Below are 24180 nucleotides of genomic sequence, written 5' to 3'. Positions count from 1 at the left end.
GTAGTTTCTGAGACACTTCTCAGAACATAATAATCATGTTACAAACATAATAATCATGTTTCACACATCATGTTGGAGTATGTATGCATTTTTAAATCTCATCAAAACAAGATAAAAAAATATGTCAACTGTGTGAAAGTACTTTGGTACTTTTTGGTTACCTGAAATATTACTTTTTTGACCTGAAATATTACTTTTTTGTCAAGTTATTCATATTCTGAAGGTTTGAGTTTAAACCTTACTTTGTCACCAAGTGTGAATATTAAGTAAGCCTTTTGTAACCTTGGTTTCCTGGTCTGTAAATTGAAAAGAGTACAGTCTACCGCCTAAAATTATTGTGAGGATCAAATTTGCTGGTGAATATTAAAACACCAAATACAGAACCAGGTATATTTCTGGTGCTTTATAGATGATTGTTTGCTCATTCAGCAAATGTTTGTTGGAAACCTGTCATGTTCCAGGCCTCTTTCTAGGATTCACTCATTCATTTACTCATTGATGATCACTTAGTGATGTAGTAGTTGAAGCACTGACCTCTGCATTGGGACATCTGAGCTCAAAGATCACCAGCCGTCTCTAAGCCTCTGCCTAGAAGCTAGACATAGGCTTTTCCATCTCTAAAATAATTCCTATAACAAAATTCAACTTCAACAAATAGAGCTGTAGTTCTCAATATCCCCCAGGTCCATAGGATCAGCCTGGCAAGTACCCTCTGGGCATTTGCTTTGCTCTCTGAAGATGGGGGTACTAGGATGCGTGCTGTCTGTTTTCTGATAATGATAATAGTAACAATGCCAGCCCCTCCTTATTGAGCTCTTGACATTGTACTACATACTTTTCATACATTCTTGTTCCTCCAGTTAGGGTACATGTTTCTCCAAAGAAGGTGAGTATCCAGAGAGACATGGTGCACTTGCCAGGAGAATAATGTTCTTGGATGGTTTGTGAGAAACACCCCTGCATTATTAAGTAAGGACAAGCTCATCTATAGTATAGAGTGCAGAATTCACTTGAAATTCACTAAGCTAAAACTCAAAGAATTGGGACTTCCTAGAGGGGGCTTCAGCTTCAGTCCCTCATTCCCCTAGACTGCTGTGTCTTTTGTTGGCCAGAAAGGAAGTTCTGGTGGAAAAGTTTGCAAAGCAGGTTCTTTTTCCTATTCTGTGTTTGATCACATGAGAAAAATAGAATTGTCATTTGTAATTTTGAAAACCGTTCTCATTTCCAGTACTGACAAGGGCCACCGTTCTGATTGTTAAGCCCATTTTTTCTTTCTCATTCATACATGTGACCAATATTTGAGCACCTGCTCCAGGGAGTACCATTCTAAATACTGAGGAAACAGCAGCAAGCAGAACAAAATCTTCTCTCTAGGGGGCTTCTATTCTAATAAATGATGATATTTAAGGGGAGACCTCAGAAAGTAAGGAAATTAGTCATGTTGCTTTTTGGGGGGAGAAAGATTTCAGGCAACGGGAATAGCAAGTGCAAAGGCCCTGAGGCAGGAGCCTACCAGGCAGAGTGGTAGGAGATGAGGTCAGAGGGATGCAGATTATGTAGGGCCTTTAGGTCAAGGTAAAGGTTTTGGATTTTATTCTGAGAAGCCTGAGAAGCCATTGTGGAGGCTTTAGGGATGAAACAGTGGAATTAGGGGCTTCCCAGGTGGTGCTAATGGTAAAGAATCCAATCCCTGGGTCAGGAAGATCCCCTGGAGGTGGGCACAGCAACCCAACCCACTCCAGTTTTCTTGCCTGGAGAATCCTATGGACAGAGGAGCCTGGTGGGTTATGGTCCATAGGGTTGCAAAGAGTCAGACAAGACCGAAGTGACTTAGCATGCACAGTGGAATTGGACATAATGTTTTTAAAAGCTTACTCTGGCTACTGGTTAAGAATATAGGGGGGAGGGGGCAAGAATTGGAAGTAAGTCAGCGAGTCAAAAGGCTACTGCCATAGTCTAGGCCGGGGGTACAGTGCAGTATACGAGGGTGGGAGTAGCAGAATTGTTGAAAAGTGGCAAGATTTGAAATGTATGTTGAAAGCAGAACCAACAGAATCCACAAATTAGTTAGATGAAGGATGTGAGAGAAAGAAGGTAGTGGAGACTTGTGGTGGCATTTTGGTCCAAGTAATTGTAGGGGTAGAGGAGTTGCCATTCCTTTTGAGATGGGCAGTTTGATGGGGGAGCTTGGATTGTTCCTGGGTCACTGGAAGACCTGGCCACTTTCTATGAGAATATCGAAACTGGCTTAGATACTGTTTGGAACTCTCTTTGAAGATAAGGAGCAATCTGTTAATTTGTGTTACCTTTGTTTTCTTCGTGGACACTTCCAACAGTAATCTGGAAACACTGCTGTGTGCAAAATGGTCGTCGTGACCCAGGAGGCAGCCGTGCTATCTCAGTCTGCAGACTCTTATCCTCTCCAGACTTCCACTCATTGCCCGCTGCCCTCATGGCACCTTTTCCCCAGCTGGACTGGTGACAGGGATCTGGCTGTCTTCTCCACTCTGGCAGTTTGAAATAACTAGCAGTTCTTACATTTTCTTCCTGGCTATGCTGATAAGGGATGCGTGCCCCTGCGCATCTGGTTCAATAACCGTGGTCTCTGCGGCTTGGTCCTGCAGAGCTGATTGCGGGCGTGTCATTCAGACTGTGGACTTGGAGGCCTGAACCCCTGAGAGGCGCCTTCACTGAGGGCAGAACCAGTGTGGGGGATGTGCTGAGGCTTTCAGGCTACAAAAGGACGATCGAAAAATTGGCAAGTAAACTGGCCTAAATGAGGATATGTTTTATGCTCGGGATCATAAAATTGGTTCAGAACAACCTGATGTGCAGCATGCTAAACCTTCATTAAGCATTACCGAGGTCATTGCTTTTGTCCTACCGGTGCCTCTTCCTTCTCTTTTCTGCTGTGACCCACGTGGAGCCAGTTGTAGAGCCCGCCCCTTGGCTTCAGCGATAGGTCCAGGGAGTGGCACGTGACCTTCAGCAGCCAATCAGAGGGGGACAGACCTTTCTCCCGATACATACGTCATTGAGAGTGAGACGCCAGAATCTGTGCGCCAGGTATTTAAGCCTTCTGGGAAAGGGGGCCTGGAGGAGCGCATGACAACCTACTCCAGTATTCTTGCCTGGAGAATCCCCATGGACGGAGGGGCCTGGCGGTGGGCAGTCCATGGGATCTCAAAGAGTCAGACATGACTGAGTGAGCACAGCACAGCAAAGGTGGCCTGAGAGGAGGCTAACCTCCCAGAAGAGACTAGAGGCAAATGAGGGGGAGCCTTGATGGTGCTTTGGACACCCTCTCCGGTGCTAGCGACATAAATCCCTCTCCATATTTGATAGAGGGACTGAGAACATGACCCGAGAACGTTCACGCACATGGTCCTCCTCACTGACGGAGCCCAACTACCCCTGCTCTGGCCAGGGATTGCCTCATTGTCCTGCCTCAGGCGTGTATAACCTAATAGTTTTCTGATTTCAAAAGTAGTGAGTTGGGTAAAGTAGTTGGTCAGTCTGCCCTTAACCAGTCAATAGATGGTGTATTTTTAAAATGCGACCAGTGGAGAATCTGAAAACATTTTCCTTAAGTGACGCTATCGAACAAGGTCACCAGAATATTAGCTTACTCCACTGTTTCCTGTTTGATAGTTTGCAGAGGAGGGAGCCCTCTTATAAGTGAATTTCCAGTGTCATCTGTGGAAATCTTCTTCATCCTCCAAGGTCCGTTTCCAAAGCCACCTGCACGGTTGGAATGAGTGATTTGCTCTCTTAGGCACACAGGACTCTGTGATGGCACCAGCCATTGTGTTTCATAGGCTTGTGCAATCCTTGCCCCCCTGTTAATTTTAAACTGTTGGCCTAGACATTGTTACTGTCCCTGAGGCTCTCTGTTGCATAGAACAGTTCCCTGAATATGTTAATAGTAAATGCTCAGTAAATGCTGAATTAAATCCATTATCGGCATTGGTTTTACTAATAGCTTTTGTACACTGTTGTGTAAACTTTACAAACTGCTTTTGTGTACAATTGCAAGGAAAAATCTATTGTATGTTTTAAGGTGGGTATTCCTGGAATAACTGATAATACTGATAGTGGCCTGTTTAGCTATGGATGCACATTAGGTGGAAATGGAAAACATGCAATATTTTTAGATGCAAATGAACCAGAAGGTTAGGGATCAGGTGAACACACCTGTGGTCACAAGAAGAGGGTGTTGGCTGCCACAGGACTGACCATGAGTCAGCTCCATCCAGGCGAATCCTGAGAACCTAATCCTGATGCTCTTCAATACCTGCCGATGAGATTCGTGTGTATCGACTGATGGGAATGGTTTGTGGGTAGATTAAAAAGTGAGGCCTTTCGGCTTCCGTCTCTACTAGCTTTAACCTCAGCCAAAAAGCATGAAAATTAATAGGTGCCTCCTTATATTTTTTTCTCTCTCTCCTCCTGATCTTTCTGAACAAGGACCTTTTGAGTTGAATATCGGTCCAATTAAATGCACCTGATTAAAACTGTCAAACCAGAAAGGAAGTGAGCTGAAAAAAAATGCAGCAAGAGTGGTAGATCTCAAGTTACTCAGTTTCTCTGTTTGAGAACTGAATTGTAAATAAATGTGTTAGGTAGTGAAATTTTGTTTTGTTTTCCCCAAAGGAGAAATATTTGCCACATGGAAACAAAATGTATTCAGCATGTTTTCATTCTGTAATTGCGCTGCTTCTATTCTTAATTCTTTCTGAGTTTCTGATTTAAAGGGAAAAACACGGAAACAGACTGTTGTGTAAAATTGACAGGAATGAGTGTGAACCTGACTGTCAGAGACATAGGTTGTCGTAAAATTAGCAATGGAAATAGCTTCCTATTCTGGAGGTTAAAAATAATGCATCTAGAAGGGAGTTATTTACATTGGCCATTCAGAGGCTTCCCCTGGAGCCTTAGTTAGAAAAACTGTGAAATCCATGGTGAACGCTGGATGCTCAGACAGCATTTCCGGGAGGGCAGCCGATGAGCTGCCCTGTGATTATGCACCACTGTTCCGTGCTGGTGAAAGACTGGTGAAAGACGGGGAAACGGAGCTGTCTTACAGCTCAGGGAGGGAGAGGACTGGGGATGGGAGAAGGGGCTGGGGATGGGGGTGGGTTCTCAAATTGTGAAAGAGGGTCAAAAGACAAATCTCATTTGTTGTAAAGTTTGCGATGTCCAACAAATTAATCCCTTAGATTGCAAGAATGCTTTTTTGAGCATGCCAGTGACAGAACCCTTTCTCATCCTGCAGCCTGAAAGGTACTGGGGGCGGGGGTGGCCCACAGACCTTGCTGAAGGGGAGCCCCCCAAAACTGGACCAAGGAACACCTCTTGGATGAGACTGAATGTGAAAATAAACAGCAGCCCAGCAGAAGGGAAACCAAATTAATTTATGCGTGGGAGAAAATCCTTCTTGCTGCTCTTTTATGAAGTGAAAGCACATTTGCTGGAGACTTTCAGAGTTTTTCTCTCACCCTCTGCAGGTCCCAACTTCGCTGGTATTCATTTCTCTGAGCACATACCCCACCTTTTACTTGACCTCAGGTGATGACAGAATAGTTTCAGAGATGTTTCTCCTCGGGTTTCTGATCTGACTCCTTCTAGGCCGTGCACTACAGTTATCTGCTGGTTTATTACTTAATAACCACGATTGCAGTAGCAGCATCTTCGGAAAAGCTATTAATGGAATATTAGGAATTTAAAAGGGCTTCCCTGGTGGCTCAGTGGTAAAGAATCCGCCTGCCAATGCAAGAGACACAAGTTCCATCCCTGAGTCTGGAAGATTCCCACGGAGAAGGAAATAGCAACCCACTCCAGTATTCTTGCCTGGGAAATCTCATGGACAGAGGAGCCTGGCAGACTACAGTCTGTGGGGTCACTAAAGAGTTGGACACAACTGAGTGACTAAACAACAACAACAAAAAATGAGTTTAAAAATACTCTTTAGGTATTTAAGTTTTCTTGCGGTACAGAAAAGACTGTATGTATCTCAGTGAGTGTATCTGCAAAGCACAGAGCAGTAGATGGTTAAGAAATATCCGGGTATTTTAGAGGACTTCAATTGGTCTGTTTAAGAAATGCTTTGTTTGCGTGTTTTGGGCTTGTGTTTTGGTGAGGTTGAGGCAGTTGCTTTAAACGTAGTTATCAGCTGTTTGTATCACTCTGGAACGTTTGGATCTCCTTATCACTGCTTGATGGGCTTAGAGCCTGAATCGACAACTTCTTTAGTTTTTGACCCACTCACTGGCTTCAGCAAGTCTGGAGAGGGTGAATTTTCTTCTCACGTCTGGAGGGGGCAGGAAATTAAACTTTGCCTTTGAGGCTTTGCCAAAAGATGTGCCTAATTTTTTAGGCATTTGAATCCATTTTTGAGAACAGCAACCAAGAAGAGGCAGAGAGGGAATGGAGAAATTATAAAAATAATGGGTACTTAGCTCTTATTGGTTCATCTGAAAACAAGAGTGAGCTATATCTTTATCAATGAGAATTCACTTGCTGGGTTCTCTTTCCAGAGGGTGGCAGGACAGCTGCTCAGATTTTCTAGAAGATGCTACTCAGAGGGCATGTGGCAGGGGCTTTGAAAAGGAGCCTTGGGCCAGATGTTGAGAGATTTGGGCTTTGGGTTCCAGTGTTAGCAGTAGGTTAGCTCTGTGTGTGCCTTAGATCCCACTTGGTAACCTTAAGAATATTTAATAGTCTCAGTAAAATGACAAGACTGAACGCGGATGTGGTTGTGATTCTTTGTGGTTCTCAAAACCCTGATTTTATGTACCTTGTTAATTGCCCCAGACTGCAAGGAACGACAACCCACTCCAGTATTCTTGCCTGGAGAATCCCATGGACAAAAGACCTGGTGGGCTACAGTCCATGTGGTCTCAGAGAGTTGGACATGACCGAAGCGACTTAGCATGCACGAAGTTTCTACACCAATCTTGACTACGGAGAGCTACTCTAGTTTGACAAAAGCATAATTTACAAAAAGGGACATAAAATAACCCTGTTGTTGAAACTGATGTTGGCTGCTTGGTGGTTGGTAAAGAGCATCTCTTCGAGAAGCTGTTGGTGAGATGAGTGGTTCTGGGTCCCGCCAGTTTCAGGAAAGATGACAAATGTCGAAATCAGATGGGAAGAAGGAAATGTGGCAAATCACCAGGAGCCAGACTGTTTTTAACAGAGAAAACTCAATTTTGCCTGCTTTTCTCCAGCAAATCCCATTTGATATTTTATATTTTCGTGATAACTTAATAAGGAATCTCAGGAAGGAGTTGCAGAACTGTAACTTAGTGAAAGAGAATTTGTCATTTGTGACATTTCTTCTCTAAAGAGCATGGGAAGATCGATGTATTAGCTTGTAGTTCAGGCATTACTACTTCCAGCTATTTCTATTCAGAAAAGAAACAGCACAATATATGTAGCAAAACTTGGCACAGTGGGGAATTCTGGCTCAGTCCCTAAAGCGTCATTGAACTCTCTAGGGACCAGGCATTGTGTGAGGCATATGTGGAATCTGTACATAGTAAGCTACCATCCCTACCTTCCAGGAACCCCGTCACTTAATTTTTTTTAGAAGGTAAGTCCATAGTAGACAGATCGCTTAGACTGATACAGTATCAATATTTTAAAAATGGGAATGTTGGGTCTGCATTCAAAATACGTACAGAACCTGACTGCTTCTCCCCACCTGCAATCACCTTGAGCGGCCTCCCTGTTCCCACTTTGTACCTGCATTCTCTTTTCCACAGGCAGCCAGAACAAACCTTTGAAAACATAAGTCACATCATGTCACTGCCCTGCCGCTCCCCCTCCAGTGGTTCCCAGTCACACCAGTTGCAAAAAGATGCAAAAATCTTTCGGTAGTTTACAGCATCTTTCTGATAGGCTCGGCCTCCCTCCTTTACATTTCTCTCTCTCTTGTTATTTCTCTGACTTTCCTGCTGCTCTGACACTCACTCACTCCACTCTTCCCACACTGGCTTCCTTGATGGTCCATGCATGTGCCAGGCAAGTTCTCACATCAGGGCATTTATAGTGACCCTCCTCTACCTGGGCCCCTCTCTCAGAGATGGCTGCATGACTGATTGCTGATGTCTCTTAGTCTTTGCACGGATGTCACCACCTCAGTGAAGCCTCACCCTAACCGTGACTGTTGAACATGACAGCTTACCTCCTACCCATTACCCCCAGTCCTCTGTGTCCTGCTCTGTATCTTTCTCCATAACACTTACCACTCTCTGGTTTTCTCTAGGATTTACTCATTTATTCATTTGGTTTAACATCTGTTTTCCTCACCAGAATGTAAGCTCTAAGAAGGCAGGATCTTTGTTTTGCTCAACGTTGTTCAGTCTTGGACAACACCTGCCATGTGGCAGGCACTGCCTCATTAGCTGTTGAATAAATGAGTGAATGAATGAGAAAAAGAAATTAATTCTGACATTGAGTTCTAGGGAGAATAACGAGGAGGAATCCTTTGAGCAGAGTGTTGAAGGATGGGCAGAATTGGACAGTCAGGCCTTCTGGGGGAAGACATTGCAGGTTGGAGGAATATGTTGTGCAAAGGTAGAGAAGTGGCAGAGGCCACTCGTGCTCCTGGAAAAGCAAAGAGTCCCAACTGACTGGTGCTGGGGCCCAGTGGGAGCAGTAGGGGTGGACAGATAAACTCATGGATAGAAAATAAGGAAAGGGGACTCTCGGTGGAGTGAGGGAACAAATTACTAATCACTGCCTGTGTTGAGAGGGCCGGCAAGTTGAGGGTTGGGATCTCAGACAAGCAGTTTGCGTTGTCCCTTGAAGAAATCAGGGAGAGATTGTCCCTTTAAGAAATCAGGAAGGTAAATAGCGTTTGCTAGTGAGATCTCATTTTTGTATAGTACTCGGCTGTTTTTTCAAAACATGGTTGCACGTTTATTACGATGGAAGCTTCAGAACAACTCTGAAATTGGTAGAATATCTAACAGGCAAGTTTTTATTCACATATTTTGATCAGTTTTTTAAAAAAATGAATCGCATGTTCAATCAAGCCAGCTAAGTGACTGGCCTGAGGTTGTGGAGTTAGAAAGTGAGAAGCAGCTTCCCGCTGCCTTGGGTCTCATCACCCAGTTTCTCCCTATGTCTGGCTGTCACTTTCATTCCCACATGATCCTGAAAATCTCATGCTCACTTTTTACCTGGGCACAAGCTTCTTCCCGTTTCCTCCATTCACTGAAAAGCAGTTTCTGCATCCAGTTGCTTCTTTACCAGCTCCGTCTTTCTCATTCCTCCTTTTCCATTGCCCTTGAATTGGAGTAATTAGAAAATGATGAACGTGTGTAGAACGTGGCCGTGCTGTAAACCTGGGCCTGTTCAGCATCCTTTCAAGCTCTGACCCAGCCCCTGACCTGCTGGAAGGTTGTGTTTGTCTTTGGCGTGGTTCTGGGGGGAGCAGGGCAGAGGAGGCATGTCTGCGACTCCATTTTTGCCTGTCTTCAGGCTTGCTTGTTGCTTGCTTTGGGAGTAAACCTGATCTTCTTAATTCCCCCAGATGTTAGTAGGCAGGAGGAGGCGGAGGGAGAACTCAGTGAAGGAGAACACTGGTATGGGAACTCTTCAGAGACGCCGTCGGAAGCCTCCTATGGAGAAGTCCAGGAGAACTATAAGCTGTGCCTGGAGGACCGGATGCAAGAGCAGTCCACGTCCCCGGACACCTCCTTGGGAAGCGCGACTCCCAGCAGCCACACGTTGGAGCTGGTGGCACTCGACGGGGAGGTCCTGCGAGACCCATTGCAGTGTCCAGATCACCTCTCCCCGGGCGTGTCTTCTCTGTGTGACGAGGACCACCCAGGCTCCACCAAGCCCCTGAGCAGCAACTTGAGGCGGCTGCTGGAAGCCGGCTCCCTCAAACTGGAGGCCACGACTACGGCCAACGGCAGGGTGGAGTCCCCGGTCAACGCGGGCTCGAATCTCTCCTCCTTTTCCCCGCCGTCCCACCACGCCCAGCAGCTCAGCGTGCTGGCCAGGAAGCTGGCCGAGAAGCAGGAACAGAATGACCAATATCCTCCAAGTAACCGTTTCCTATGGAATCAAGGTAAGTGGTTGCCAAATTCAACCACCACCTGCGGCCTGTCCCCGGATTCCGCCATCCTCAAACTGAAAGCTGCAGCCAATGCCGTCCTGCAGGACAAATCGCTCACCAGGACGGAGGAGACCGTGCGATTTGAGTCCTTTTCCTCCCCTTTCAGCTCCCAGTCTGCCAGCTCCACCTTGGCAGCTTTATCCAAGAAAGTCAGCGAGAGAAGCTTGACTCCTGGCCAGGAACACCCGCCCCCAGCCAGCTCTTTCCTTTCCCTGGCTTCCATGACCTCCTCAGCGGCCCTTTTGAAAGAGGTCGCAGCGAGGGCTGCCGGGACCCTTCTGGCTGAGAAATCGTCACTGGTGCCTGAGGACCCTCTACCGCCACCGCCTTCGGAGAAGAAGCAAGAGAAAGTGACCCCGCCGCCTCCGCCGCCGCCTCCGCCGCCGCCTCCACCACCGCCACAGTCCTTGGAATTATTGTTACTCCCGGTTCCCAAGGGAAGAGTGTCTAAGCCCTCCAACTCAGGTATGGATGCTTTCATTTCCATCAGCCTCTAATTCTTTTTCTCTGCCTGTCAATTGCAATGTTTAATTCATTGCCTTCTTCCTTCGCGTGGGTTCCCCATCCGATCTGAGGCAGGAATAAAAAAGCAGAAGCAACGACAAAATAAGTCAGCAGCCTCGGGGTGGGTCTTTCATGTATGTATGACACAAAGACTTCACCAATAGCTTTATTTTTGAAAGGTAATGAATAATCTTAGAGACATACAGTACTCCTTCCCTTTCATAGAAACGATTTTTTTTTTCCTTACCGGGTTCAGGCTAGGTCCACACAAGATATATTTAATGGAGGAAGATCAAAGTATCTTTGTCATGGAGTGCATGGCATCACTGCACAGGGGGGAAGAAAACCTCACTGCTTTTGAAATAGTTGACAAGAGAGAGCTTACTGTCCTACAGCTTCCATCACAAATGGACTTCTGTGTCATCAGTAACTATTCTGCCCTAATTTATCACACTGTATACTTTTTAAAATAATTTTTTTATTGGAGTATAGTTGCTTTACAATGTTGTATTACTTTCTACTGTACAGCAAAGTGAATCATCTATACGTATACATATGTCCCCTTTTTTTGGATTTTCTTCCCATTTAGGTCATACACAGAGCAATGTGCTTGCTCTGCAGTAGATTCTCATTAGTTATTTATTTTTTATCAATAGTGATACATGTCAATCCCAATCTCGCAATTCATGTCACCCCTTTTGTATACCCTTACATTAGCATTTTTATTAATACTTTGGTGGAACATAAGCCTTTACATACTCTGATCTTATGTAATTTCTTATTGTATAAGAACTCTAAAGACTATTGTCATTCAGACATAATCAAAGCATTTCCTGCAAATTCTTTATTTTATTCCAGTCTAATCAGATTGTGAAGGACTGTGCATGTAGAAAATGTGAATCAATGGGTTTTTCTAAGGGGGTGGTCTTTCCAAAGGAGAAGTAGCTATCTTCTAGAGCCTTGATGTTCACAGTTATTCATCTGAGGGAGAAACTTAGTCACTTGGGTCCTCACAGTGGAAACATCATTTCTTGCACTGGTTTGTTTTTAAACGATGCCCATGGTAAAAAACAGGGTCCTGGAGATGGATGTATGGAGTTTCAGATGTCTCTGGAGGATATCCTGTCAGACCTGAGCAGGAAGTGGGCCACATGTGTCCTCATCAATAGAAACCTTGCCACTGTGTGCGTCTAGCCAACTTTTGATTATTTGCAGCCACATTGATGAGAGGGGCTTAGAATGGCACATCATTGGCTGAACAATCCCAGCTAACGTCAGTTTGATGCGTTTATGACAAATTTCCATTTAAATTGCTGAATAAGCTCTATGTACTCATTATAATTGCTTTAAGACTTGTGTAAACAGCAGAATAGAACTAGGAAAATGGATATCTCGAACTTTTATGACTCTTTAAGTGATCCAGACCGCTCACTCCAAGGTGTCTGAAGTGTCAATAAAATCCTAAAATTTTATCAATGCTGAGTTTCCCTTCTCCTCACTTCTCACCTGCCATCTGGTGAGATAAAGAGAGAAATGGCTAAAATTAGGGAACAAGGAGACAAACAGAGGGACCAGAGTAGTTTTTATAAAGGAATAAATCATTCCTGGTTTATAAAAATTTCATTTACGGGGAGCAGCAGAAAGAGAGGTATGGCCATCTATGTAAAATGTTACTTTATGTATATTCTTCATATGGTTCTTAAATAGCTGAATTAAATGGTGTTTCTCCTGTAAATTCACCTGGACATTAGTTATTTGGAAAAGCTTATACAAAATGGTAATAAACTTTAGCTTGCTGGTGGCTTGGAAAGAAGGACCTGATAAGACTGTCTCCTGAAGGCTGACTGTGATGGCTTTGTCATTTTAAAGAGTCTTGGGTGTAACCAGCAAGTTATGAAGTATGAGCTTTTCATTCAGGTGACTAGATGCATGTGAAGAGGAGGAGAGGTCTCAAGCTTCCAGGGTGGGCTAGACTGTTTTTGCCTGTTTTGTTGTAGGATCTACAACCCAGGACAAGATGGGCTCCCGTTTTGGTTTAAATGCCCCCGGGCTTCCCTGTGACTCAGACGATAGGGAATCTGCCTGCAATGCAGGAGACCCTGGTTCTATCCCTGGGTTGGGAAGATCCCCCGTAGGAGGGCATGGCAACCCACGCCAGTATTCTTGCCTGGAGAATCCCCATGGACAGAGGAGCCTGGGGGCTGCGATCCATGGGGTCGCAAAGAGTCGGACACGACTGAGCGACTAAGCACAGCACAGCACAGCACGAGCCGTGCCCACATCTCACGGGCTTCTCAGCAGGATTCAATGTGGAGGTCGATAAGAAATCGATTTTCCTTTTCTCTTTGCTGCATGATTCTGTTACTGAAACACTTACTATTTGAATCAATGACCACGTTCCAATTGAAAGAGGAGGGAAAAGAACTTAAAATGGGACCCTGCCACCTCTTTTGCTGATTGACAGGGACCCCTGTTTTCCATGTGCCTCTGTTGACACTGCAAGAGGTGGCTTCGCTGACGGAGTAATTGTATTTAAAAAGAAACATTCATTTTGCAGAACTCAGGCAAAAGAAAAGATTGCCGCAAAGAAAAGCACGAGCCCTCTTAAAATGATCCCCTGTGTATCCATGTGGGTGCATCCTAAGTTCAAGTTCTGTTTCTTTTAAATTTAAAAAGAAAATTTTTTATTTAACTACAGTCTGCTTATTAAACTATAGCTGAGTTACAGTACTGTGTTAGTTTCAGTTGTATAGTTTCATATTCTTTTCCATTATAGTCTCTTACAAGATGTTGAATATAGTTTCTTGTGCTATACAGTAAATCTTTGGTGTTTATTTTATATGTAGTGTTGTTTATCTATAAATCCTGTACTCCTAATTAATCCCTTCCTGCCTTTCCTCTTTGTTAATAAGTTTGTTCTCTCTGGCTGTGAATTTGTTTCTGCTTTGTAAATCAGTTGATTGTATAATTTTTTAGATTCCACATGTAAATGACATCATGCGATAACTTGTCTTTCTCTGTCTGACTTACTTCACTTAGTATGGTAATCTCTAGGTCCATCCATGTCGCTACAAATGGCATTATTTCATTCTTTTTAATGGCTGAGTATTATTCTGTTGTATGTATCTGTATATGCCACATTTTGTTTATCCATCATCTGTTGGTGAACGTTTAGGTTGCTGGACGGGTTCTGTTGCTTATTGAATGAACTGGAAACAGGAGAGGCGGTGCCTCTGTGCACTTGTCACTGAAAGTGAATGCTATCACTTCCCAGGATCCTAACTGGGTTATGGATTAAGAGGTTGATAGAATATGTGATTTTGTTGTTTATCTCTGTACCATGGAGAGATGCTTTGGCTGGTGTTACTTAGGTCCCTCACCAGTTTTTGAATCCGAGGAGTGGAAGGGAAGGTGGGTCTTTCCATCTGTTCCCCTCCCCTCCCCTTCCCCTCCTCTCCCCTTCCTAACTTGGTACTGTTGGTTTCAGAGCCACGTGGGGGCTGGATTTGGGTGTGACTCGATTTTACCGAAGAAGCATTACGGGGATGCAGTGAGAGCTGGCACCCATGCTTCTAAACAGTTCTCATGACTACTTTCATTTTTATGTTTGGAAGAAATCTAAGTTTAATTCACAATAGGTGAATGGACTGACTTCTCACAGGGAAAGGGTTTCTGTTGCCCACTGACTTAAATAAACAAAGTAATAACCCCCCCCAAAAAAAATCCACAAAAATACACACCATCCTGATTCTAAGCAGTGCTTACATTTTGAAGCTCTTTCTCAAAACATTGCACAAAGGGCGTATAAAGTTGATTCTGCAGTTACAAAGCGAGATGTGCTAGAAAAGCCAGCCCTGTGTTGAGTCATTTAGACACTAGTGTTTCTTTGACCTTCTTTAGGTCAAGGGAAGTCCAAACCATGGAAAAAAAAAAGTGTCTTTTAGGTTTGGCCTTATTCTTCTTTTTTGAACAGGATTCGGTTGTTGCCAGGTCATAGTGTATTTAATTCCTTAAAGAGTCCATCACTCGATAGCCTTTCCCCCTGCAAAGAGAGGTGTTGCTGGAGTAGGAGGTTTCTTTCATGTGACCCTGCACCCCAGCACATGCGACACTGCTTTTCTGAAAAGGGACACGGTAGAAAGAAGATTATGTCCGTTTGCTCTAAAGATAAATGTCACACATTGACTCAATTCTCTTTGAAGCTACTGTTCTGCTGCAGCTCGGAACAAAATAAATAGTTTTTATTTTAAAGACAAAGTTTCTTGTAGAAGGCTACTAAGATTCCCAGGACGCCAGGCTCCTGGTAAAAAGAAATCACTAGGAGCCTTTCCCAGAGAATGTCTTCCAAAACATCTTATTTTCCTGAATAAAATTTAAATATGCTTAAAAGCAAGCTGGTCTCATACAGCTGGGAGCTAAGACTATTTCCTGGGTCAATAGATAGGGTTTTCTGGCTGCTGTTTTCATTCCTATTTATGAGATGTTATTAACATTATTGCAAAAGCAGGGAAAGTCCAGAAAGACAGGTCACCTCTTCTGATACTCCCCTCAGGTCCATCATTATTAGAGCCGTAATCTGGGGATGATCGCATACAGGGACTTCCTTAGAAAAGGAATCCACTTTTTAATCAAGATTTAGAACTCTCTGTTGCTCATCTCCATAATATCTCCCCAGTGACTTAAACTTAGATTGTCTCTAGATATCAGGCTTTTCTGTAAGTTTTACTGAGTATTTACCAGTTGTTAGAATATGCATCAATTATCTCAGTATCTCAATGTCAGTTACAACAGAAGGACCCAGTGACATCCATGACCAACAGAGTTTTGTGTTTCCCTGAAACAGAATTTGAAGGACTTGCCCGATAAATTCCATGGAAAGATATCAAATCCTTGTATGTTGTTACGAAGGAGCGTGTCTTATCCTACACGGATATGCGCTGCTAGTAGGTTAGTGGGCCTAGAGCCGAGATGGATGGTGCATAGATTACAGACACCCAGAGCCACCTGTCATCTTAAACTCCTTCGGTGTGTATGGAGAGATCTGTTTGCAGAAACCATGCACTTACAAATTATCTTGATTTTCTACAGATTGCCACTTAGGATGTAGCAAGGCAAAGTTTGATTTCAAAGCCTACAAAACAATTAACACTTGTTTAAAAAATACCTACATTGAGTTACAGCGATTCAGTTAAAACCCTCCATTTTTTTTTTGTAGCCCAGTGAAATTTTTATATATAGGCAGTAGGGCAGAGCACCAACCGAAAGTGAAAAGTTTGTCATCACTACTCAGCCACTCATGAGCAGAGGGACCGTCGTAAGCATCCATCCCAATTCAGTTGCCTCCACTGCACACTGAACTGGTTAAGATTTATGTTCAAGGTTCTTCCCTGCTTTAAAATTCCTTACTTTTACTTTCTTTCACTTTATTTGTCTATCCACTCAAAACAAAACTTTTTTTCCCCAATTTTTGAATTACATGTGTGGCTTCTTAAAATTCACTCTCAAACTTCCTGCATGATCGCTCTGCCTTGGACAGATCCTGTCCATTGTAAATAGATGGACACACCTGATTGTACTTTATTAATGAGGTAGTCACACTGCATGCATTTTGATTGTAAGCTGCTCCGGAGTTCATTTTGGAAACAAGTGAGCTATGAGTATGTGAACATATCTGTGTGATCATTGTGGTTTACCTACTTATTCTTTCAAGATGTGTGTTGGCATAATGTGAAAAGCATGTGCTCTTGGGTTAGCACTGTTTTGCTGGGACTTACTGGCAGATTCCTGTACCTTTTCCTTCTATTTCCAGTCCTTGTTTCATTTTTGGGGATACTATCTTGACCCAGCCCTTTCCTCTGAATTTCATTATGGTCCAACACATGATTACTGAACTGCACTTGGCCCCTGGCCCTGTTTTGGGTGCCTGAGACGCATAGGTAAGGACCTCCAGCTCTGCCCCAGCCCATCCCTGCTGCCACCCTCCTCTTCTTCTCCCCTTCCATCTTTTCCATCTTCCTCTTTTCCCTGCTGAGCTGAACTTGACATCAGAATTCTGCATAGGCTGAGCTGGACCTTCGTGAGCAGCACTGTGGATTCCTACTGAATTTTATTTCCTCTTGGCCCCAGGAATAGTCTGCCCTGTTGGGTTAGGCCCTGGGCTACGTATGTATTGTGTGGTGTCAGTTGTTTAAATTTATACTTGCTTTGATGGTAAGTTTTCTGCTTTAGAGGGAAGAGTTTATTGTCACTACTCTGATTATAATAGCTACTACAGAGGGCCTCCATGACAGGCATTTTATACACATTTATTATCTTTTTTATTCCAATAATATTATTGCTTATAAAGAGAACATGTTTTCTCCAAGGGAGCAAATTAGCAACTGTCTACAGCACCAGGTCTAGTAGCACTTGGTGGAATTTAGTTTTGTTTGCAGTGATGCTAACTAGTGGTGTATTGGGGGGAAGTTGTTCATCGAACAGTTGTAAACTCGGTAAAATTATGAACATTTCAATCCTGTTACCTTGAAAACATGTTGTGGTTCATTCTGAGGAAGTGGTCGTATTTCTTTAGACTCTAAATCTGAGTGAAATTTACAGCTGTCAGTTCCTTGAAAATATTTTGGCATACAAAATAGAGTCCATCCTTCTGTCTTTCTCAAAAGTAGTTAACAACATCGTATATGTATGAAAAACATCTTACCAAAATACAAATTTTTAATAAATAAGAATGTAATATTACCAAAGGAAATTCCAATTTTTAAACTGAATCGTTGTTTTCTGGTTACATTGGCTTCTGTCTTCCTTTCCTGCAGTGATCAGTTAAAATTGTCAAATAGTTACAGTACTGTAGCTATTGGATCGCTTATCTTGCAGTTAGTTTCTCTTCATTAAGACTATTTGAACTTTTCCCCCCAGTCAGTCCAAGGGCACCCTAATTTGTGTATTATTCGTGTATATTTTGATATTAATTAAACCTAAGAAAGTATGGCTCCCAAGTAAAATAAATTTACATGAAATATGAATATGCAGGGTTTAACGCAGTGTAGTCTGATCCATATGCAATGTAGAATAGGTGATTAGGGCAGAGGTGGAGAGTGTCAGAAAAAATAGGAAGCCTGTTGGTCACATTAGGCAAAGCCAGTTGTCCAGGCAAAGCCAGAGATGTTCCTTTTGTGAGGAAATGCCTTTTGATTGCCTTCCTGTGATGTGCCATGAAATCTCAGGTCAGGATATGACATCTCAGTTGTTCTCTCCTCTCCCAGACAATTGTGTAAAAGGCAGTTTAGGGTTTAGACAGTGGGAATTACTTCCTGAAGATGGGGATTAGTAGCAGCCTGTTTGTGTATCTCTTTCTTATTACTTTGACATTCTTAATAACCCCAAATAGACATCATTATCATTTTTCCCCCTTTGGCTTATGATAGTAATATCACCTACGGGCCTGATTCAGTCTATATATACATATATATATATATTTCTATTAATTTATCTAATTTTTGGCCGTGCTGCATCTTTACTGCCATGTGGGCTTTTCTCTAGTTGTGGAGAGCTGGGGCTACTTTCTAGCTGCAGTGTGCAGTCTTCTCATTGCAGTGGCTTCTCTTGTTGCAGAGCACGGGCGTGCTGGCTTCAGTACTTAAGGCTCGTGGGCTCAGTAATTGCAGCTCCGGGGCCCTAGAGCACAGGATCAATAGTTGTGGCACACAGGCTTAGTTCTGTGGCATGTGGGATCTCCCTGGATCAGGGATTGAACCTGTGTCTCCTGCATTGGCAAGCGGATTCTCTACCACCGAGCCACCAGGGAAGCCCCTGATTCAGTCTTCTCTCTCAAATGTGTTATTCGGCCTGTCGTCTTTGTGATCCAGATGTCAGAGTGGAGGGAATGATGGTGAAGGATAGAAAATGAGAGGCTGAATTAGGGATAGGAGTCCAGGTCAGCAGAGGCGATCAATAAGATGGGAGGAGAGCTCGAGTGGTTTAAGAAAAAGCGTGCTGATAAGCCTCTACAAAGTGTACTTTCCCTAGAGTAAAAGGAAATCCTCAGTCTCCACCCTGTTCCCCAATCAGAAAAGGGAGTTCTGTGATGGGACCCATCACGAGTAGAATTTCCAGACTTGAGGGATATGTTTTCAGATAGAGAATTCTTTTTCAAGGTCCTTCATTGTGCTAACCAATATTGCTTACACCTATAAGCAATGTGCTCCTGTAAAAACAGCATCTTTGGAATGCCCTGGCTTTATTCCAGGACTCTTCTGATTCCATCCATTTTAAGTGGTTCTTTTCATGTGGAGATTCAATTGACTCCATAAATAAATAATAAGATTATTTAAAAGTTTACACTTGGGCATATTTCCTTTTAAAATTATAAAAGTAATGTATATATTAAAAAATTCAAGTAGTACAGAGTAATATACAATGAAAACAAGTTTCCCACCATGATCCCTTCCTTTTAATCCACAGTCCTTTAAAATGAACTGCTTAATGGTTTCCTATGTACATTTCTAGATAATTCTCATATAGATAAAAACATTATCATTTTTTTTGTTTCATTTATTCATCTCATTCTTCCGGTTTCTCTCTTTTTTCTTTTTTGCCCAAGTATTTAAAAGCAAATCCCAGACCTCATATTCATTTGCTTGCAAGTATTTACATATACGTAAGGACTTTAAGGGGCTTCCTTGGTGGCTCAGAGGGTAAAGAATCTACATGCAGTGTGGGAGACCTGGGTTTGATCCCTGGGTTGGGACGATCCCCTGGAGGAGGGCATGGCAACCCACTCCAATAGTCTTGCCTGGAGAATCCCCATGAACAGGGGAGCCTGGTGGGCTACAGTCCATGGTCAAAAAGAGTCAGACGCGCCTGAGCGAGTAAGCACAGCACACAAGGACTTTAAGGGCTTCCCTGGTAGCTTCCCTGGTAAACAATCTGCCTGCCTATGCAGGAGACGCTGGTTTGATCCCTGGGTCAGGAAGATCTCCCAGAGCAGAAGGAAATGGCAACCCACTCCAGTATTCTTGCCTAGGAAATCCCGTGGACAGTGGAGCCTGGTGGGCTGCCGTCTATGGGGTCCCAGGTTGATCATGACTTAGCGACTAAACCTCCACCATCACCACCACCACTAAGGACTTTAAAAACGCATAGTCACAATAACTGGTATTACATGTAATAGGATCAATGATTGTTATATGATATTATGGAACACCCGGGCTATAATCAATATTTTCTTAATTATCTCAAAAGTGTCTTGTTATAATTGTTTCGTTCAAATCCGGAGCAGAAATAAGCTTCACACCTTGCATTTGCTTTATCTGTCTCTTAAGTGTCTTTTCATCTATAACCTCTTCCCTTTTTAAAATGCCAGTTACTTGTTGAAGAAACTGGGTCATCTGTTCTATAGAATGTCCCACATTCTGAATTTGGCTGATTCCATCCCTCTTGGTGTGTTTAACTTTTTTTTTTTATTAAAACCACCTGTATTTCCAGGAAACTCACTAGTTATCTAGAAGCTTGATTAAATATTTTGTAAGAATATTTCATACATGGATTATCAAAGGGCACCCAATGTGCATCCATTCTTAGTGATGCTGAGATTGAGTAATGGTTTTCTAGGTGTTGTCAGCTTGATACATCCTTTATAAAGTCCCCTATCAACCTTTCACCTAGTGGTCTGAATAGCAATTGATTCCTATTTTCTAGAGAATAAAAATAGAATCCTTCTAGACTTATAGTTTCAATTCTTGCTTTATCCACTAACTACTATCTTAGACATGTTTCTGTATCAGCATCTATTGATCTAATTTATTTTTTAAAATGGGCTTCTTACATTTTATTTCATGAGTGTATTATAACGTATTTAACCAGTTTGGAAATGTTTCTGATCCCCCATGAAGGGAAAGCCTGAGTCCTTAATTCTGTTTTTTTTCATCTATCCCCAAATAGCAGAGGCTTCTGTGAGTCTGTGCAGTATAAATTGGTAGACAACAAGTGTAGCAACATAGTGTCGCAGCAGACACCCTCCCCTTTGGGGCTGGTGGAGGAGTGATCTCTGCTTTCCTTGCAGGAAGTACTTGGTTTGTTGGCTTTCCTGAAAAATGGAAGCATTTGTGGCCGCCTGATTGTAGCTTTTCCCAGAGTGGGCGGTGGGCCCCAGGCTCCGCAGAGGAGGGCATCACACCTCAGTGGCCAGTCAAAAATAAGAGCGTGACAACCTCTGACCTTAGGCCCCCGATGGCCAAATTGGCAGCAGCTTCTGCCCAAGCCGGCACAGCGCAAGTCAGCCTGAAGTTTGTCTCCATTAGGGTTTGGCGCGTGAGGTTTACGATGGCTCTTTGGTTTCCGGCGTGGCGTTATTCTCAGTCCCTTTGACTTGTCTTTGTTTCTTGCCATTTTCCAAGTTCAGGAATTCAGATGTGAACTCGAGTCTGGCACTTTCCTTCAGGAAAGAAAGGCCCTGGTCGGGCTTCTCTGGGCTGAGGTGTGGGATGCCTTCTGAAGTGCGGTGGGATGGCCTCTGAAAGCAGGACTTTCCCAAGGCAGGATGAGCAGATTTTGAGAAAATGGAACCCAGGCGGAAGTCATGAGATGAACATGGGTTTCCACCTGAAGAAAAGCAGGAATAAAGCTTCCTCACAGATAAAGTCTTGGAATAAGAAAAACAACCAACAAACAAAAAAGCAAAACCAAAAAAGTCCTCCAAAACTCAAAACCAAAAAAAAAAAAAAAAAACCCCAAAACAAAAAACAACAAAAATGAAAGGACAAGCAAAAAACCCTCTCCAACCCCACAGTTCCTTGTTAGTTTTCTTTATAGAGCAGTGCATGTGAATTAGTGCTGGATGCAATGTGCCTTTTTGTTTTCCTTAATTTTCCTGTCTTTCTCCTTCTCCCAAGCCTCAGAAGAGGAAAGCGGAAAGCCTTTCCAGTGTCCCATATGTGGTCTGGTTATAAAAAGGAAGAGTTACTGGAAGCGGCACATGGTGATTCACACAGGTTTAAAAAGTCATCAGTGTCCGCTCTGTCCGTTCCGGTGTGCTCGCAAGGACAATCTCAAATCCCACATGAAGGTAAGCCCCCGCGGATGGGCCTGAAGGTGAGGCAGGCACAGCCAGGGCCCTCGCACCACCCAGGGTGTGAGCTCAGTGTAGTGAGGTAGAGTGTGATGCCGATAAAACGATCCGCATTGGAAAGGATCTCGTTATAAATATCCTCATGTCCATTCGACAGCCCAGAACTTAAAGGCAGAGAGCAGCTTCAGCAGCCAGATAATATAGGTCGTGTAGAACCATCCCTTCCTGTTGGGAAGCGGCAGCCTAACCTGGCCTTTCAGGGTGACGCATTTGGGAGCACTTGGAGGAAAACTTGGGGAGGAGTAAGAAGCAGGGAAAGACAGGTTCAGGAAGAGCTGTTGGACCTGTCCCTCTTCCTGGAGGGAGTGCCCTCCTCTGTTGCTTTGCCCTCCAGCTTCAGACTCAGAGGCACACCCAGAGACATCGTCCAGGAAGTGTGAGGAAGTTGAAAGTCATCAAGGCTTTAACTTCCACGCTGTGGCAGGCTTGGGGGCCATTCCTGACAAGATTGGGTCCCCTTGAGGCTGTCAGGGTTTGAGTTGTCATAATTCCCGGGGTCACACTTTGGAAGGTATTTTTTTCAGTGTTCTATTAGGGACAGTTGGGAGGCTTATGCCTCTAACGAGCATATAAGGAATTGTCTAGACTACATGCCACTCTTAAGTGAGCTGGGGGAAAACTTAGGCAGCTAGCAATCTTTTTAGCAGACTCTATTAATGCTAATTTTGTCTGAAATGCAAAGAGATCCCGTATCTGAGACACACGAGATCAAAAGAGCATGGGCTTTTGATTTTGACAGGCCTGCCTTTAAACCTTATTGCGCAACTTACTAGCTAAATGGCTGTGAGCAAATGTGTGTTTAGACTCAATTTTCTGATCTGTTAAATGGGAACAGTTATGTCCATCTGGAAGGGATATCAGTACTATTTAAGGAAATAATGGTGAAGTAGTCAACACAGAAATGTTCAGTGGTAGTTGTTTGATTTCAGTAACTGTTGTTGAACACCTTAATAGTATTAACCATCATTTTTACTGATATTTGCAGTAGTCTAGCTGTTAACATTATTTGTTAAGTGTTTACTATCCTGCCATAAGAAGTGTAATGTAAAGTGTAACATAATGAGATAGTTGCTTTTCTCAAATTCTTGTATAGATTCTGAATAGATCAGGAATCACTGTTTAGAACTGTAGATATAAAAGAATGTGATCAGACAGAACCTCTACTAACTTTAGGAAATAACTTGGAAAATTAAAAAAAAAATAATGTAATTTGTTTTCTACCCTTTGTCTTTGTCTCTGGGGAGTATAACATGCCCTTCTTCATCAGAATCCATTCAATCAGAGGTTCTGGCCGACTCAGGTTTTTTACTTGAACCCTCCTCATCCTCTGTCACCTCTTCCCAAAGTAAAATTTTGTATGTTACACCGGCATAAGTGGATTTCATTAAGCAGAAGGAGACTTTCAAAGAAGTGCCTCTAAAACTAAAATTTGCTTCCGTTACTATGCCCTCACACTGGGGTTTAGAAATCAGGCCTGGCAAATTTAAAGCTTCAGTGAGCAGAAAACTTGCATCTGGCCTGACACCTTATAAGCCTGGTTTCAGCTCAGGGTCACTTAAAACAACCTATTTATAAACCCATGGAAAAAAAAAAAGGCTGGGTTTTCAATAGCAGGAACTAGTGACCCTGAAACTGCAGGGAGATGAGTGGGGTGCCTTGGTGATACAGACGGTCGGCCACGACAGCGTTACAGATGAGAACAGCCAGGGCTCTGCGGGTCGTGGGGTCCTGGAATGCTTTCAGAACAAATCAATAACCAGTACAATGAAGCAGTTGTGTGGAGTGACTACTTTATTGAAACTCATGGTGTCCTAACCTGTTGAGCTTTTGAGGAAAGACGTGTGAGAAGGGCTCATGCAAGTTTAATTTCCTCACTTGTACACTGTCTTTCCTGTTCTCCACCTCACTTATGGGCTTGTGTTTTTTGCTTTCATCAAAGAATTCATGATTTCATTTTGATGAGATAGACTTTAATTTTGCTAGAGTTTGAAAACATGGTCTACGGAGAAATATCATGGTGGTTTCCTTAGGAATAGATAGTCTCTGCTCTGTTCCCCAGAGGCTACGGTAGGAACAGATTTCCTAGACTGAGTCCTGCCTCAGAAGCAGGGACAGTATGGCCTAAAGGTTAATATCTCAAACCCTGTGGTTAGAAAAACAAAAACAAAAAACCCTTAGACTTTCAGTAGCTGTGGAGCTTTGGGTGAATCATTTAACCTCTCCAAGCCTCTGTTTCCACTCTTGGAGATAGTAATCGTATGATGTATCTCGTGGAGTTGTTATAAGGGTTAAATGAAATAATGGATATAAAGCACTTAATATGATGCCCAGCATGGAGAAGCCCTCAATAAATGTGGCTACTATAGTAACTACTATCCAAAAGCCATCTAAATATATATTAACATTTACATTTAGAAAT

At 43.2% G+C, this 24180-nt stretch overlaps 1 protein-coding gene across 10 annotated transcripts in view; it reads left to right on the top strand.

The window, feature by feature from the left end:
• ZNF827 (zinc finger protein 827) overlaps window positions 1-24180 on the top strand; it is a 192247-nt gene that overhangs the window by 26869 nt on the left and 141198 nt on the right. For all 10 annotated transcript variants that reach the window (XM_081544236.1, XM_081544243.1, XM_081544237.1 and 7 more), the window contains exons 2-3: window positions 9542-10597; window positions 21526-21698. In XM_081544236.1, coding sequence (XP_081400362.1) covers window positions 9542-10597; window positions 21526-21698 — 1229 coding nt within the window. The remainder of the gene's footprint in view (window positions 1-9541; window positions 10598-21525; window positions 21699-24180) is intronic.

The sequence above is a fragment of the Giraffa tippelskirchi genome, chromosome 11 (genome assembly GCF_054371585.1).
Source record: "Giraffa tippelskirchi isolate mGirTip1 chromosome 11, T2T-mGirTip1v1.2.pri, whole genome shotgun sequence".
Lineage (NCBI taxonomy): Eukaryota > Metazoa > Chordata > Mammalia > Artiodactyla > Giraffidae > Giraffa > Giraffa tippelskirchi.
Note: the sequence above shows the minus strand (reverse complement) of the source record. Positions and strands in the feature narration are given on the sequence as shown.